Source organism: Gavialis gangeticus, unplaced genomic scaffold, assembly GCF_001723915.1.
Source record: "Gavialis gangeticus isolate Ggan-Ray unplaced genomic scaffold, GavGan_comp1, whole genome shotgun sequence".
In the NCBI taxonomy this organism is placed as follows: Eukaryota; Metazoa; Chordata; order Crocodylia; family Gavialidae; genus Gavialis; species Gavialis gangeticus.
This window is the reverse complement of record NW_017728994.1, coordinates 28,196,906-28,212,789: the sequence shown is the minus strand read 5'-3', so window position 1 is coordinate 28,212,789 and position 15,884 is coordinate 28,196,906. Positions and strand designations below refer to the sequence as shown.

The 15,884-nt window shown below is 47.5% G+C and overlaps 1 protein-coding gene across 1 annotated transcript in view; it reads left to right on the top strand.

Annotated features, from left to right (window-relative positions):
* The window catches only part of TLL2 (tolloid like 2), a 194,797-nt gene that overhangs the window by 170,401 nt on the left and 8,512 nt on the right, over positions 1-15,884 (top strand). The window contains exons 16-19 of the mRNA XM_019502102.1: positions 3,213-3,373; positions 5,706-5,886; positions 8,114-8,239; positions 11,025-11,152. Of these exons, the coding sequence (XP_019357647.1) occupies positions 3,213-3,373; positions 5,706-5,886; positions 8,114-8,239; positions 11,025-11,152 (596 nt within the window). The remainder of the gene's footprint in view (positions 1-3,212; positions 3,374-5,705; positions 5,887-8,113; positions 8,240-11,024; positions 11,153-15,884) is intronic.

The window sequence follows — 15,884 nt, the reverse complement described above, 5'->3', positions numbered from 1 at the left end:
CCCCCCCCCCCCCCCCCCCCAAATAAGACACACACATTGGAAGGCAGTATATAGGGGGAAAAAAGCATTACCCAGAGTCACGGCTGACTGCACCCAGGAGAGGCAGTCTGGATGAGGCAGCAGGAACTTCCTGTTGTGGCAGGATGGCAACCACGGTAGGGTCCAGACCCTTGCAAGGCAGTAGCAAGACCGTTACTTCTTTACTATAAGTAGTTCTTTATATAAGAAAATAAGTAACAAGCTATTTTTTCCATATTGCAAGACTCTTCAAATACTAGAGACCTGCATACAGCCACTCACTTGCCCTCAACCAGCTCAATGGCTTTTCAGCCACATGCTATTTCCTGCTGTGAAAGGGTTAAACTTGGACTTTACTGCTGCTGCTTGCTGCCATCTTGGCAGCCATGAATTCATTGTCTAATTGCTGTATTCTACCCTGATTCTATTCCAGTGAAGAGAAAAATCCAAGTTTTGGAGAGCTGATTTGGGGGAGGGAGAAAGATGCATGTGCCATAAATGACTTTCTACCCTATTCTCCGCTATAGGCTCAGTGGTTTATTACACCACATTTCACATGATGCACAAGTTTCACCTCTTGTGTAGCCCCAGTGCAGCATGAAAGATGACACACTCTGAGAGGGTCTCCCACAGACATCAGTGGAAGGGAAGTTAAGCAAATGCCAGTTGCTTTGGAAAGTTGCTCCATATTTTTAAAGTAATTTACACAGTTTTAGACAGCTGTTAGACATTATTTGATAGGAACATACTCTATAAATATTTTAGCCTCAATTCATCTACAGTACAGAAAATAGGAATGTGGTCTTAATGTACTGATACAGGTAAGAGCAATAGCTTTAGCTTTTCCAAGTGTTGCTGTACCACATGTTGTGCACTGGTGACAATGCAGAAAAGAGAAAATAAGCTGATTCTGAATATTGAATAGCTTAAGACTCCTGGGCTGCTTTTCTTGGAGGCAGGAGGGGGGGCAGGGAACTATGGTGGTACCTGCAGAAAATGTCTATCTCATAAAAACAGATTTTAAGTCAAGAGCCCAATCCCTTAGCAAAATCAGGGCCTCTTTCCTAGAAGATAATCTAAATGTGATAATGTATATTAACAGAGCTTCCATTCTTAGCACAGAGTAGCTCTGGATTATTCAGACGTGAATTCTGCCACCTGTGGCAGAATTCTCCCAGCCTTTCAGACAAAGATCAGGCCCAGGGTAAAAGTGGCGGTTCTCTATGAGCTACTAAGAAATTATGACGTACAAAGGACAATAATTAGAGCTGATTGGAAAGTTTGGAGAGAAATCAGAATATTTCATGGACTTTGCTTTGCTTTCTAACCGTCTCTAGAGATAAGGCACTAAAGATAATGCTTTGTACAAAGGGTAACAAGTCCATAGAAATTAAAAGGGCAATAAATCAATAAGGATTAATCTTATCATCAAAAAAGGGAACAAAACACCACAGCCACCGCCCCCAGTAGCATGTGTTCTGCCTCCTAACTCCATGGGATTCCCTCACTGTAGAATGCCAATGAAGACAGGACATAATGGGCACTAGGGCTGTGCAAAGCTTCAGTCCCTGATTTGATTCGGCAGAGATTCAGCCCAGTTCAGTGGCCAGTTCTCCGAATCTGAATTGAATCAGAGGACCCTTTAATCTCTCTGAATCAAATCTGAACCCTCTGAATCAATTCAAAGAGATTTGGAAAGATTTGAAGATTCGTACATAGATACGTATTTAAATGTTTTTTCTACATACCTCTAGGTAGCAGCCGGCTCGTGAGTGCTGCGATGCTGGCGTGTCTCTCAGAAGTGCGGGGGGTTCCCCAGCATGCTCGGCAGCAGACTCAGAAGTGGACCAGAAGTCCACTTCCGGGTCCGCTAGGGTGTGCACAGGGTGGCCAACCGGGGCCTCCCTGGTTCAATGAGTGGTTCTGGGTCTGGAGCGGCACCCAGGGTCCCCTCACAGCTGGTTGGGGCCCCCCGCACGCTCCTCAGCAGACCTGGAAGTGGACTGGAAGTAGAAAAAAACATTTAAACTGTGTCTACATCCAAATTGCTGATTCTCCAGATTCAGATTCGGCCTAATGGAATCGGGGACAGTGATCCGAATCAACAAATCAAATCACTGTCCGTGATTTGGGTCAAATCTGAATCAAATAGGGCCCACTTTGCACACCCATAATGGGCACCTCTACACATGCACATTAGCCTATTTTACTGCACATTAAACCATCACAGAAAATCTGTGCTCTTTTGCTAATGCAAGTTAAAATAGCCTGATATGCGTTTTTCTAGTATTTCACAATGCAGGTACTAGATTTAATACACATTACCTAAACCACATTAATGAACATGTAGGTGGTGCCCAGTAGTTTTTCACTGTAGGCCAGCAATCAAGACCTAGACCTCCTCATCATCAACTAGCTACTTCCAGGTAAAAGCTGCCTGTGTCTGATCCCTGGTTAAGATTTTATGTAGAGAGAAAAATTCCAGTTACTCACACTGATGTGAAGAACACACCTTTTCTTTGCAGTGAAGATGAATTTCTCCAGGTAACAGGCTACAGATGGCAATGGGTGTATTTTGCCTAAACACTCTGGTTTTGTTTTCAGTTTGTCCCAGGGTAGATGTGGTCTGTAGATGATAGGAAGTCTTAAGGAAAAATGTCTTGAAAACAAACCCTTTATCTCTGGTTAATTAGCTGTCACTTAAGGGTAGAAAATATGTGGAAATGAGTACAGATACTTGCCGCATGTTTTATCTGGGCTGCAAAATTTCCACTAGGCTGATTCCCAAGGCAAAGGGCAAATGTTTGTAGCCTAGAAAAAGGTGAGAGGAATAGGCAGCTAGCTTTTTTAAAAGGTGTTAATTTCTTGGAGTAAATTGGTAGTCAGTTAACTCACAGTACTAAAGTCTACTGGAGACAAATCCGCTGAGGTTAACTTAATTCTGTGGACCAGATCCTCAATGGGGATAAATCTGTATAGCTCTGACATAGCTGCAATGAGCTGGGGTGATTTATACCAGCTAAAGATGAAGCTATGAAACAACTTCCATCTCCCCCTGCACCGTGCCATTGTACACCCTGAAGAGAGAGGTACCAGTTTGGGCCCAAATTGTTTCCTATCCCACAGCAAGCCCTGATCTCTTCTGTGTCAGAAATGAACCAGATAAACCTTGTATTCATTTATTCCTTCTCCAGCTGCCTGTGGGGGCTTCATCTCCAAGCTCAATGGGACCATCACAAGCCCTGGATGGCCGAAGGAATATCCTACTAACAAAAACTGCATCTGGCAGGTGGTGGCTCCGGCCCAGTACCGGATATCTCTGCAGTTTGAAGTGTTTGAGCTGGAAGGCAATGATGTATGTAACTGTGTGATCATTAGTTAACTTGGAATCTGATAACAGCTTAGTATACAGATGCTGTTTTGTGTCTTAGTTTGGTGGCTTCTCAGACAACTGACTTAATGAACAACTTAAAAAAAAAGTTAACTCTTTTCTTTGAAATCTATAGGACATTGAGATAGATTAAGCTAATTCTTTTTACAAATAGGTTTTGCTTCTGTACCAGCTTTGCAAAATCATAGGGTTTTTTTTCCATTCCTAGCTTCTATTAAGCCCATTTTCTTAGGGGAGGACTTTCATAGGAGGATTAATGAAAAGTGACAATTAAGAAACATACCGTGTATGGATGGTCCAAAGACTTGGACCTTGGCCTGGGCCCTCATAGAAGTAGGTTCAATTCCCTGTTCTGCTAAAACTGGAGTTGGAACAGATTGTAGCTCCCTATCTGTAAAATAGGGAGATTAACAGCACTTCCATAAGTAACTGGAATATTTGCAGACAGAAGTTTATTGAAAAACACAAGTCACTAGGGGTCTATAGTAATGCAGTCACACAAATTACCTTAGGTAATTTTAAATCGAACCAAAGCACTGTGATAAATGCAGCTCATAGAATCATAGAAAATTAAAGTTGGAAGGGACGTCAGGAGGTCACATCTAGTCCAACCCCCTGCTCAAAGCAGGACCATCCCCAACTAGATCATTCCAGCCAAAGCTTTGTCTTAAAAACCTCCAAGGATGGAGATTTTACCACCCCTCTGGGTAACCTGTTCCAGTGTTTTACTACCCTCCGAGTGAGAAAATTATTCCCAATATCTAACCTAAGCTTCCCTTGCTGCAACTTGAGACTGTTCATCCTTGTTTTGTCATTAGTCACAGTCTTGTTCCATCCTCTTTTGAACCACTCTTCAGGTAGTTGACAGCTGCTATTAAATCCCACCTGAGCCTTCTCTTTTCTAGACTAAATAAGCCCAGTTCCCTCATCCTCTTCTCAGAAGTCATACGCCTCAGCCCCCACACCATTTTGTTGCCCTCCACTGGACTCTCTCCAATTTGTCCACATACTTTCTGTAGTGGGGGCCCAAAACTGAATGCAGTACTCCAGATGTGGCCTCACCAATGCTGAATAGAGGGGAATAATCACTTTCCTTGACCTGCTGGCAACACACCTACCAAGGCACCCCAGTATGCCATTAGCCTTCTTTGTAACAAGGGCACACTGTTGACTCTTATTTAGCTTATTGTCCACTGTAACCCCCAGGTACTTCTCTGTGGAGCTGTTGCTCAGCCAGTCAGCCCCCAGCCTGTACCAGTGCATGGGGTTGTCCCATCCTACATGCTGGACTGCACTTCTCTTTGTTGAACTTCACAAGATTTCTTTTGGCCCAATCCTCCAATTTGTCTAGGTCACTCTGAATACTAGCCCTGCTCTTCATCATATGTGCTACTCCATCCAGCTTGCTGTTCTCTGCAAACTTGCTGAGGGTGCACTTTATGCTGTCTTCCAGGTCATTGACAAAGACATTGAGCAAAACTGGCCACAGGACCAACTGCTGGGGCACTCCACTTGCTACCAGCTGCCAACTAGACATCGAGCCTTTGATTGCAACCCTTGAGCCTCGTACTTCAGCCAGCTTTCTACCCACCTTACAGTCCATTCATCCATCCCGTACTTCCTTAGCTTGCCTGGGAGAATGTTATGGGAGACTGTATTAAAAGCCTTGCTAAAATCAAGATATACCACATCTACTGGTCCACAGAGCCAGTCATCTCATCGTAGAAGACAGTTAGGTTGGTCAGGCATGACTTGCCCTTGGTGAATCCATGCTGACCGTTTCTAATCACCCTATCCTTCAAGTGCTTAGAAATGGATTCCTTGAGGATTTGCTCCATGATTTTTCCAGGGACTGACGTGAAGCTAACTGGTCTGTAGTTTCCTGGATCCTTGTTTTTTTCCTTTCTTAAATATGGGTACTATGTTTGCCCTTTTCCAATCATCTGGGACCTCTCCTGATCGCCATGAGTTTTCAGAGATGATGGCCAGTGGCTCTGCAATCTCAACAGCCGACTCCCTCAGCATCCTCGAGTGCATCCCATCTGGCCCCATGGACTTGTATATGTCCAGTTTTTCTAAATAGTTGCTAACCTGTTTTTTCGCCACTGTTGGCTGCTATGCTATAAGAAGAGTCAGGAGGTTAATGACATCACATGAGCAGGCTTTTGTGTTATCAGAAGGCAAGGCTGTATATTGTGTCAGCTCTATTGTCACTCAGCAAGTTGTTTTTGTATTTTGCGCTTGAAATGCTATGTACAAATCCCTTGTGGCAAGCAACCTCTCCTTCTCTTGGCAGGTCTGTAAATATGACTATGTAGAGGTTCGTAGTGGGCTGGCTTCAGACTCCAAGCTCCACGGCAAATTCTGTGGCTCAGAGAAGCCAGAAGTAATTACATCGTATAACAACAACATCAGATTGGAGTTCAAAACAGACAACACTGTGTCCAAAAAGGGATTCAAAGTCCACTTCTTCTCTGGTATGTGGCCTTTTCTCTCAGGGAGGAAAGTTCTCAGTCCTCTGTGACCAGGAATAGGGAAAGCTTCATGGGAGTTGATATCATGCTGCTATTTAGCGTAAGAAATGGTGGTGTTGCCAGAGCCCCATCTTATGTACCATGCAGTATAAAAAACATCCTTTAGTGTCCCTCTTCCTTTTTTCCCTTGTTTCTCAACACAAGAATGGGTGATAGATTTTGCTCAGTGCATGTTCGTGGCACAACATCTGCAGTGTGATACCCCACCAATACAGAAATTGCTGCCTCCAAGGAAGATGCAAGCCCTCCCTTCCACACACACCCTAGGGCTGTGCAAGGCTTTGGACAGAGCTTCGGATCCGGAGAAACTTCAGATGCTTTGGGGTCCGAAGCAGCACATCTGGGTCGAAGCGCTGCCTCGTTAGGCTTCCCGAAGCGGTTCGGAGCTCCTGAAGAGCTTCGACGTCACCTTGGAGATCCGGCCATAGGGTATAATGGGGAAACAATAAAATACCTATAACTGTGTTGTTTTTTGTCCGATTTGGATGAAATTTTCAGGCATGGTAGACTCTGCAGAGGGAATGAAGCTGGCCAAGTTTCAAGAAAATTGGTGGAGGGGTTTTGGGACAACTGTACCCCAAATTCTTGAAAGCAAAACTCCTGTTACGTTTATGTGTTACAACACAGGGGGGATCAAAGCTGCAGGGGATGGTAGCTCTTGCTGAGGCCACAAAGCCTGCCAAGTTTCAAGAAGATCGGTGCAGGGGTTTGGAGGGAACTGCTCCTCAAGCTGCGGACAAGCAGAACTCGTGCCCTGGGTGCTTGTGGGACTGACTGTGACTGTCTCGGGGTGGGAGGGGAGACACTGCTGCAGGCCTGGCTGCTAAGCTGCTGTGTTCCCAGTTACCGATCATCAATCACTCAGGGACTCGGGGACCAGCTCAATACACAGGACCTAGCTGCTACATACCAACGAGCATCAATTAGCACCTACAAAACCAGGTCAAGAAGAAGAAAGAATACACACAATCAGCTGCCCTAGGACAGACAGCCTTGGCATGAGTTTTGCCTGTCAGCAGCTAGGGATGCAGGGCCCCAGACTCCCCCTGCACCGATCTTCTTGAAACTTGGCAGGTTTCATGCTCTCAGCAGAGGTTACCATCTCTGCAAGTTTCATCCAAATTGGACAAAAAAACAACAAAGTTATAGATATTTCATTGATTCCCCATTATACCCTATGGCTGGATCTCCGAGGCAGCTCCAAACCTTCGGAGCCACTTTGGCCGGATCAGGGTGGAAACCCGGTCCAGAGCTCCAGATCGGATTGCGGCCATCTGAAGTGGCTGGATCCAAAGCTGAATTGGATCGCTGCCGACTTGCACAGGCCTAACACACCCCTCCTCTCCAAAACCATGAAGCAGGCCAGGATGGGATAACCTGCCCTGGAAGGTATCTCTTCCTGACCTTCCTTAAGAGGACTGACTTTTGCCATAAAGCCAGGCAGGTGTGGGTCCCTTCCAGAAAACTTTTTTAATCCTTACTGTCATAGCTTTGCACGTTAACCAGATAATTGACATGCTCTTTTAGGAGGATCTGAGTATTTTGCTTCAATGGCACCTTGTAGCAAGGTACTTAAGAGGTTATGTTCTATGTGAAAGTGTGAATATTATCCTAGGATGTATCAGTCATGGATAAGTATGAATACCATTGAAGAGGTGTTCATGAAACTTTATTTGGAATACTGTGGACAGTTCTGGTCACCTATATTCAGGAGAAAGGAACCCAGACTGGAACAGATGCAGAGAAGCTGATAGGATGTTCAGGGTTGGGTGGAATTAAGAGCCTATCATATGGAAGGAGGCTAGGAAAGCAAAATGAAGGGAAAGCTGGGATATCATAAGTAGTGAGAAAGGCATGTGGATTAGTGTAGAAGTATGAGTTGCAAGGATATAGATGGGCCAGTGAATTTTTGCTGGGGATGAAATCTGTTCTCATTTAATTAAGTATAATTAAAGAGTATTTAATGGATACAGATTTATTATACATGAAAAGGGACTTGCCCTGGGGAGGGAGAGGTGATTGGACATAATGCAGAGATGGAGGTTTGTGCTGGTTCTTTGCAGCTTTGGAAGATGGGCTTGTAAAAGGCCTTGAGAACTCCCAGCTGGCATCCAAGGTTAGCTGTCTCTTCTAGCATGGAATTAAGCATGGTTTGTTTGGCTCGTTCCAGATAAGGATGAATGCTCCGAAGACAATGGAGGCTGTCAGCATGAGTGTATCAACACCTTTGGGAGCTATGTTTGCCAGTGCAGGAACGGGTTTATGCTGCATGAGAATGGCCATGACTGCAAAGAAGGTGAGGCATGCTGGCTGCAGCCAGGAATCCAGGATTTATTTTTAAGCCACTGTTTAATTTTGTAGAAACAAAGTAAATAAGGCAGCCGGAGAAGGTTGATTTATGGATAAGAAAGGGTGAATAGGAACCTGTTTACAAAGGATAACATATGTAAAATAATGACTTGCAGCCCTCTTTTTAGGTTTAAGTTACTGAAAGAACCCAAATGAGTTGAGTGGACAACTCCCATGGAATTTCACTGGGAATTTAAGTAGCCACTAGAGCTTCAAGCACTAGGGCTGTGTGAAGCTTTGGTAGCTGATTCGATTCGGAGGAGATTCGGCCTGATTTGGGGACCGAATCTCCAAATCTGAATTGAATTGGGAGACCAAATAAAAGCTCTGAATCTATTTAAAGCATCCTAATTGATTCAGAAAACCTTTGAAAAAAGTTTCGGCCGCTTTGGAGATTTGGCCATAGACTAAACGGGCAGTTGTCAGGTGCCTCCAGTTGGTAAGTCTGTTGGGGTTGGAGTTGGGAAAGGGGAAGGGAAGAGGCAGGGGGGAGGGAGGGATTGGGGCTGGACAAGCTGCCTAGCCAGGCAGGGGGGGAGGGGGGAGCACATTACTTGGGGAGTGGGGCATGGGAAGTGGGCGTGGCAATGCTGGGAACAGGGTCTCTGTCCTAATGCTGCTTGCCCAGATGGGGCGGGGGGGCATGATGTGGATGTGGTTCACTCCAGGTGGAAGGGGGCCAGCAGCAGCAGGGCAGAGCCCCTGTGGCTCCCCACACTGGGGCAGAGGCAGGCACAGCCAGAGGAGCTGCAGGAGAAGCCCCCATGGCTGCCCTGCCCTGCCCAGCCACATCCGCCATCCGGCCCCAGCCTCCTGGCACTTTAAAAAAACAAAACAAAAAAAAAGCCCCATACTTACTGGCTGCAGCAGCAGCAACTGGGACCTCTGGACACTTATGGAAGAGTCCTCCCCACCCTGCACAGCATGGGGCAGTGAGAGCAGCAGGGATCACCTCCTCCACCTGGCACCCACGTGGCAGCTGCCCCATGGCATGGGTGCAGCACAGCTTGGCAGGGTGCTGCGCGCTGTCCAAGAGCATGGGCAGTTCCACATGTCACTCGGAGCTTCTGGTTTGATTCCCCAGCTCTCTGATTATTTCCCCAGCTCTTCCCATGGGGTGCAGCCCCCAGTTATGTGCACGGGGTTTCAGCAGGATGCTGCTGCTGGCTGGGGAAATAGCCCATTACCAGCTGGCAGCAGCAGCCTGCTGTCTTCCCACATCATCTGGGAGCCCACACCTCCCTGGTAAAAGCTGGGGGAAGCGATCAGAGAGTTGCGGGAAAGTTCAGGGACCCGGGGAACTGAAGCAGGAACTGGGGAAATGTTCAGGGACCTGAACAAACATTCCCCCTGCCCCCGGTTCAATTCCCCATATCCCAGTTCGATTCACTGGGGAGCTGGGGCGCCTCCATGTGTCAGCCAGAGCCCAGCAGCGCTCAGCCCCAGCAACCCCAGCTCTCAGGCAGTGCACAGTGCCCTGCTGAGCCATGCTGCACCTGCACCATGAGGCATCTGATGCTTGAATGCCAGGTGGAGGGGGTGCGATCCCCGCTGCTCCTCACTGCCCCACACTGCACAGAGGAGCTCTGCAGCTGGTGAGTGCGGGCTTTTTCTTTTCTTTTTTTTTTAAAGTGCCAGGAGGATGGGGCTGGGTGGGGGATAGGGCCAGGCAGGGCAGCCATGGGGGCTTCTCCTGTGGCTCCCCTGCCTGGGGAGAGGCAGGCATAGCCAAAGGAGCCGCAGGAAAACTTGCAGCCACCCAGCTGTGTCTGCCTCTCCCCAGTTGATTTGAATCACTGAATCTCTCTGAATCAGTGCTGAATCTTCTGAAGCTGATTTGGCTGAATTGATTCAGGACAGCGATCCAAATCGAATCACTGTCGTCCAAATCATCTGAATCCGAATAGAATACTTCCCTCTATGCACAGGCCTACCAAGCACCACCTCTGCTTGTTACTCCACTGCTCAACATTGTTAGGATCTGGATGGGAGCCACAGGCTCTCTTCAGTGGGGCTCCTAAGCAGCCACCAGATGAACCTGAATAAAATCCAACTCCGGTCAAGCAGAAGCTAGAAATTTGCTAGGCCAAGCTTTCCAAATACTGTTTCTGATGGTGAACAACATTTAGAGGTTCAACCCCTCCCAGCAGCTGCTTATGCACCCTGCCCCCTACTTGCCAGTCATGTTATCTAGTGCCTCCTGTGCTCCAAAGGCTTTCCAATACTGGACAGAGGCTATGGAGTACATAGGGGTAGGGTGGTAAGAGAGAAAGGGCACATGCCTAATCCTGGTGAACAGTGGATGCAGAGTTGAAACATGTTTTGAAAGAAAGCACCTGCATGAAATGCAAGATTCCTCTTCACCCTTTCCCACCCTCAGTTTATGGGTGATACATTTGTAAACTATACCCACTCCTGAGTTCCCACTGACAGTGCTGACAGTGGCACAAATACAAGTAGGTGAAAGACTTCCTGTCAAACATATCCTGCCCTTGGCTGTCTAAGCTCAGGCAGTTGAGTTTACCTTTAGAGGTGGTAGGTTCAGTCTCTGCAGCTGATCGGATTCACCCGGGGGTAGACTGTTACACATACTGGTTATGAAAGATCATAATCAGTGATTAAATCCTTTCCCTGTTTTTTCTGAGTCCAGGGGTTGGGAGGAACTGCCAGTGCATTACAGTAAAGTTGACTGCATCTAATGATTGACCGGATAATTGATTTTTCTTCTTAAGCTGGTTGTGAGCACAAGCTGAGCAGTGTGGAAGGAACAATATCAAGTCCAAATTGGCCTGACAAGTACCCTAGCCGGAAAGAATGTACCTGGGATATATCTGCAACACCTGGGCACCGTGTAAAAATAGTGAGTAACCAGAGTCAGATATGAGGGGAGAGGATTACAAGTGCTTTTCTGTTTCCAAACAGTGATTTCTATTAGGCCATATACACTGAGTGAATGGTATTCTATACACAAGGCCTGTGTGTACTGGGAGGTAAAACTGGTCATACTAATGGAGCCAATGTGTTGTTACAGGGAGTGAAGGGAAGGGCTGTGGGGCAGTTAATACCCCTTAAACACAGTTACAGAAAGCATGTGCAAGCATACTTTGCTCTTCCCTTTACTCATATTTAAACTACTGTCTGTCAAGGCCTTCTCACTGTTGCATCCATGCATTCCACATCACTTTATTCTCACAGTGCCCCTGTGAGCAAGGGTATTATCTGCACTTTACAGGCAGGGGACTGAGATATAAGGTAGGTTAAATGAGCTGCTCAGGACTGTGATGTGCTCTGATGCAGCCTGGCTGCACCTTCTGAGATGCACTCCCAAGGTGCTTTCACAAATTGGAGTGCCCTTCTGCCCCAAGCCCTTGTCTGCTGCTTGACCACTGAGGGCCAACTGAGGTGTACCAAAAGCCAACTCTGTGGGCTGTGGAGCCTCAGCCCTACCTGTGTCGCTTGGGTCTTGGCAGTCCTTAGACAAGGGAATTTTGCCAACTAGAAGAAACGTACCCTTGTTTGGTCACATGCTCATAAAAGTTGGATTCCCCATTTCCATGGAATGGGTTAATGTGAATGGTCAGATACTCTGGGATCTCAAGTATCACTGACAAGTAGTTTGTAAAAAAAAAAAAACAACCAACAACAATTATTTATTATAAAAAAAATAAGAACCAGTGCAATAAATCAGTAATGATATGCTGAGATACACACAGAGATATATGAGCAAACAAACAAGAGAAAATATAAGAACAATAACCTCTTCTTACCCTGCACAGATGCAGTCCCTAGCCAGGTTTGACAGGTTAAATAGTAGACTTTGCCTCTGACCTTTCTGTCAGGGCCTTCTGCAAGTTCTTCTGTCAGCTTGCTTTTCTCAGCCTGCTTTGGCTGAGGGACCAGAGGCTTCAATACAGTTGCCTGTCCAGCTATTCACATATGTTACCTCTTTGATTCTAATGGGACTCACATTATGCTAAAGGTGTAAACTTACTATGCTAAAGGTATAACTTCTTGCCCCCCAAAGGTGCATGTATACCAGATTACATGATTTTTTTGATTCTGTTAAGACCAAGGGAACATGTGCCTCCTTCCAGACATAGAGGTTCACTACTCCAACGTACAGATTCTCTGTTTCAAGGTGTTATCTCCTACAAGAGTTTTTCCTTTTAAAATGGAAATTCACCATTGTCTGGTCACAGCCTGGCTCCTCTGCCTGGGAGCACATGGGCAAGTGTGATGTGTCAGCAAACCCCTGTCAAATACAAATTCTCAGCAATTGCCTTTTCTAAACTTGAATAGGTGAGAGCCTATTACAATAATCACTGACCCAGTGGAACAGCCTTGGCTATAATATAAAATATATCAAAATTATGTGTCTATCAAATACCATAGTCTGTACAGATATTAGAATAGTAAGGTTGAACACAGTTCAATGTTACCTACACATAGAGATTATACATGCCACATTAGTAAAATAAAGTCAAGAAATCATGCAAAACACCCCAGGAACCCCTGGTTCATGACAAGGTTCATGCAGGAAGTCAAGGGTTCAGACAAGTGAACCCAGGTGTTCCTAGCTAGGGTTAGCCTTTTTGGCAGGTGTGCCAGAAATTAGTCCTGCACCCTCCCTGAGTGCCATTCCAATCCCTTTACCCTGTCCAATCTGCTGCTCTGCTTTCTGATCCCATCCCTGCCCTATCCTCTCCTTTGCTTTCTGCTTATAGATTTCATAGACATTAGGGCTGGAAGGGACCTCGGAAGATCATCAAGTCCAGCCTCCTGCCCCAGGGGCAAGAGGTCAGCTGGGGTCACAGGATCCCAGCAAGATAAACATTCAATTTTCTCTTGAAGGCATTCAGAGTAGGTGATTGAACCACCTCCGATGGCAGGCTATTCCAGACCTTGGGGGGCTTGGACAGTAAAGAAATTCTTCTTTATGTCCAGTCTGAAACGGTCTTGCAGGAGTTTATAACAGTTGGACCTTGTCATCCTTTAGGGTGCTCTGGTGAACAAATGTTCCCCCAGATCCTGGTGAACACCCCTGATAAACTTGTAGGTGGCCATCAGATCACCCCTGAGCCTGCGCTTTTCCAGGCTAAAGAGTCCCATAAAATGCTTTTCCAGGCTGAGTGCTTCCTGCCCTATGTGCCACTGTACTTCCTGCTCCCTCCCTGACCAAACACAGAGGCTGCCCATGCCACTTGTGGCATCTGTTAGGCCTGTGTGAAGTGGCTAGTATTAGCTTCGGATTCTAATTCGGCCAGTTCGGAGGACAGCGATTTGATTTGGTGATTTGGCCACCGCCAAATCAGCCAGATCTCTGAACTGGCCCCATCCCCTGCCTGCTCTCCCAGTGCGTCAATGGCTGCCCTGCCTGGCCCCAGCTCCTTGCTCTTTTAAAAAAAAAAAAAAAAAAAGAAGCGACTCATCAGCTCCTGCCAGGTGGGAAGGTGATCCCCACTGTCCCACGCTGTGTGGGGGGCTCTGCCATAAGCCCCCAGAAGCCCCAAGGCCACTGCAGCAGCTGGTGAGTGCAGGCCTTTTTTTTTTTTTTTTTTTAAAGAGCTGGGAGCTGGGGCAGCCATGGTGGGGCTGGGAGAGTAGACAGGAGTCAGGGGGTGCTCAGGGAGGCTGAGGGAGCAGCCAGGGGTGGGGCCTGGCAGGGGTACCCCCCATGGTCTCCTTCCAGCCCTCCCTCCCCCACCCCTTACTTACCAGCATGGAGTCCGGGTCCAGCTCCCTGCGACAGCGAATGGGGACTGCCTGAATCTCCAAAGCTCTCCGAATATTTTCTGAATTAATTCGGAGAGCTTCAAATCAATTTGAACCTTTTAACTGGTCTCCTGATTTGATTTGGATTTGGAGATTTAACTGCTGAATTGGGCCGAATCTCCTCCGAATCGAATCAGCACCCAAAGCTTCACACAGCCCTAGCATCTGTGCTGCAGGTTAGCCACCCCTGCACAAGACCATCCATCCTCAAATACAGCATAGTCTAAATTACATGCCACCCTTTCTCCTCGTCAGCAAAACACAACTTCACCTCTTCCAGCAATATTTGCCTTTCTTAACCTTTCACTTTTACAAACTAAGGGGATTCTTGACATAACCTATGGATGTGAAATTGCAGCTAAAAAGACAATAGTCAAATACTTGTAAGTAGATGCCATTCAGAGGTCAGACCTTACGACGACAGGCTGAGAGCCATGGGGCTCTTTAGCCTGGAAGAGCGCAGGCTCAGGAGTGATCTGATGGCCACCTATAAGTTTATCAGGGGTGACCACCAGTATCTGGGGGAACGTTTGTTCACCAGAGCGCCCCAAGGGATGACGAGGTCGAACTGTCATAAACTACTGCAAGACCGTTTCAGGTTGGACATAAGGAAGAATTCTTTACTGTCCAAGCCCCCAAGGTCTGGAACAGCCTGCCATCGGAGGTGGTTCAAGCACCTACATTGAACACCTTCAAGAGCAAATTGAATGCTTATCTTGCTGGGATCCTATGAAGCCAGCTGACTTCCCACCCTTTGGGCGGGGGGCTGGACTCGATGATCTTCCGAGGTCCCTTCCAGCCCTAATGTCTATGAAATCTATTAAATTAAATGTCTGACTTTTACCTGTTTAAAAAAAAAATACTCACACTTTCACAGTGCTTTTCATTTCCATATATTTACAGACAGTGGTTACCCTGCTGCTTCAACTTTTCAACATCCTTTTTACAGTGTGGAACCAAAACGGAATAGTATTTTTTCTGGTTACTGTTTTACTGATGCTTTATGCAGCAGTAAATCATTCCCTTCACCTACTCATTAATTTTCTGTCTATATGGGGGTGCGTGTATGTGTGTGGGGGGTGGATATGGAGGGGTGGGTGTGTGTGTAGGGGTGTGGCTGTGTGTGGGGGGGCATAGGGTTTGTTGGGGGGTTGTGTGGTGTTTGTGGGGTGTGGGTGTGTGGCTCTGCAACACACTGTCCTCTCCTGCAGTCAATGCAGACAACACTGTGTGTGTGTGGTTTATGGGGTGTGAGGGAGAGTAGGAGGGGTGTGGGCCCCTCCTGCCCCCACCCCTGCACACTCCCCCCATGGCACAGCCTGGCTCTGGCCAGCACTGCACATTGCAGCAAGGAGCATAGCCACTGCTGGGCCAGTTGTTTCCCTGGCGCTCCCACACTCTCAGGGCATGGAAGGGAAGCCCCAGGAGCTGGAGCTGGCTGCTTTCCCTGCCCCGGTGCCTGGGGCTTCCCTCCTGTGCCCCGTGAGTGTGGGGAGCGCTGGAGAAATGAACGGCTCAGTGGGGGCTGTGCTCCTTGCTGTGATGTGCAGCATTGGCCAGAGCCAGCAGCCAGAAACCAGCCACCAAGCAGAGCCCCTGCCCCCCGCTGCCTGCCAGGGCTGTGCGCCATGGAGGGAGTGGGGGGGGGAGGGTCCCCATACCCCTCCCCCCTCACACCTACACCTTGCCCAGATGAGCTCCACACTGCTTCTGGCCCCCTGGGCGAGGGCTCCGCACTGCAGCCAGCCCCAGCCCCATGCTCCGCACTCCACGCTCCCGCCCAGCTATACCCTCCGCACCCCCCCCCCACCTGCTGCCAG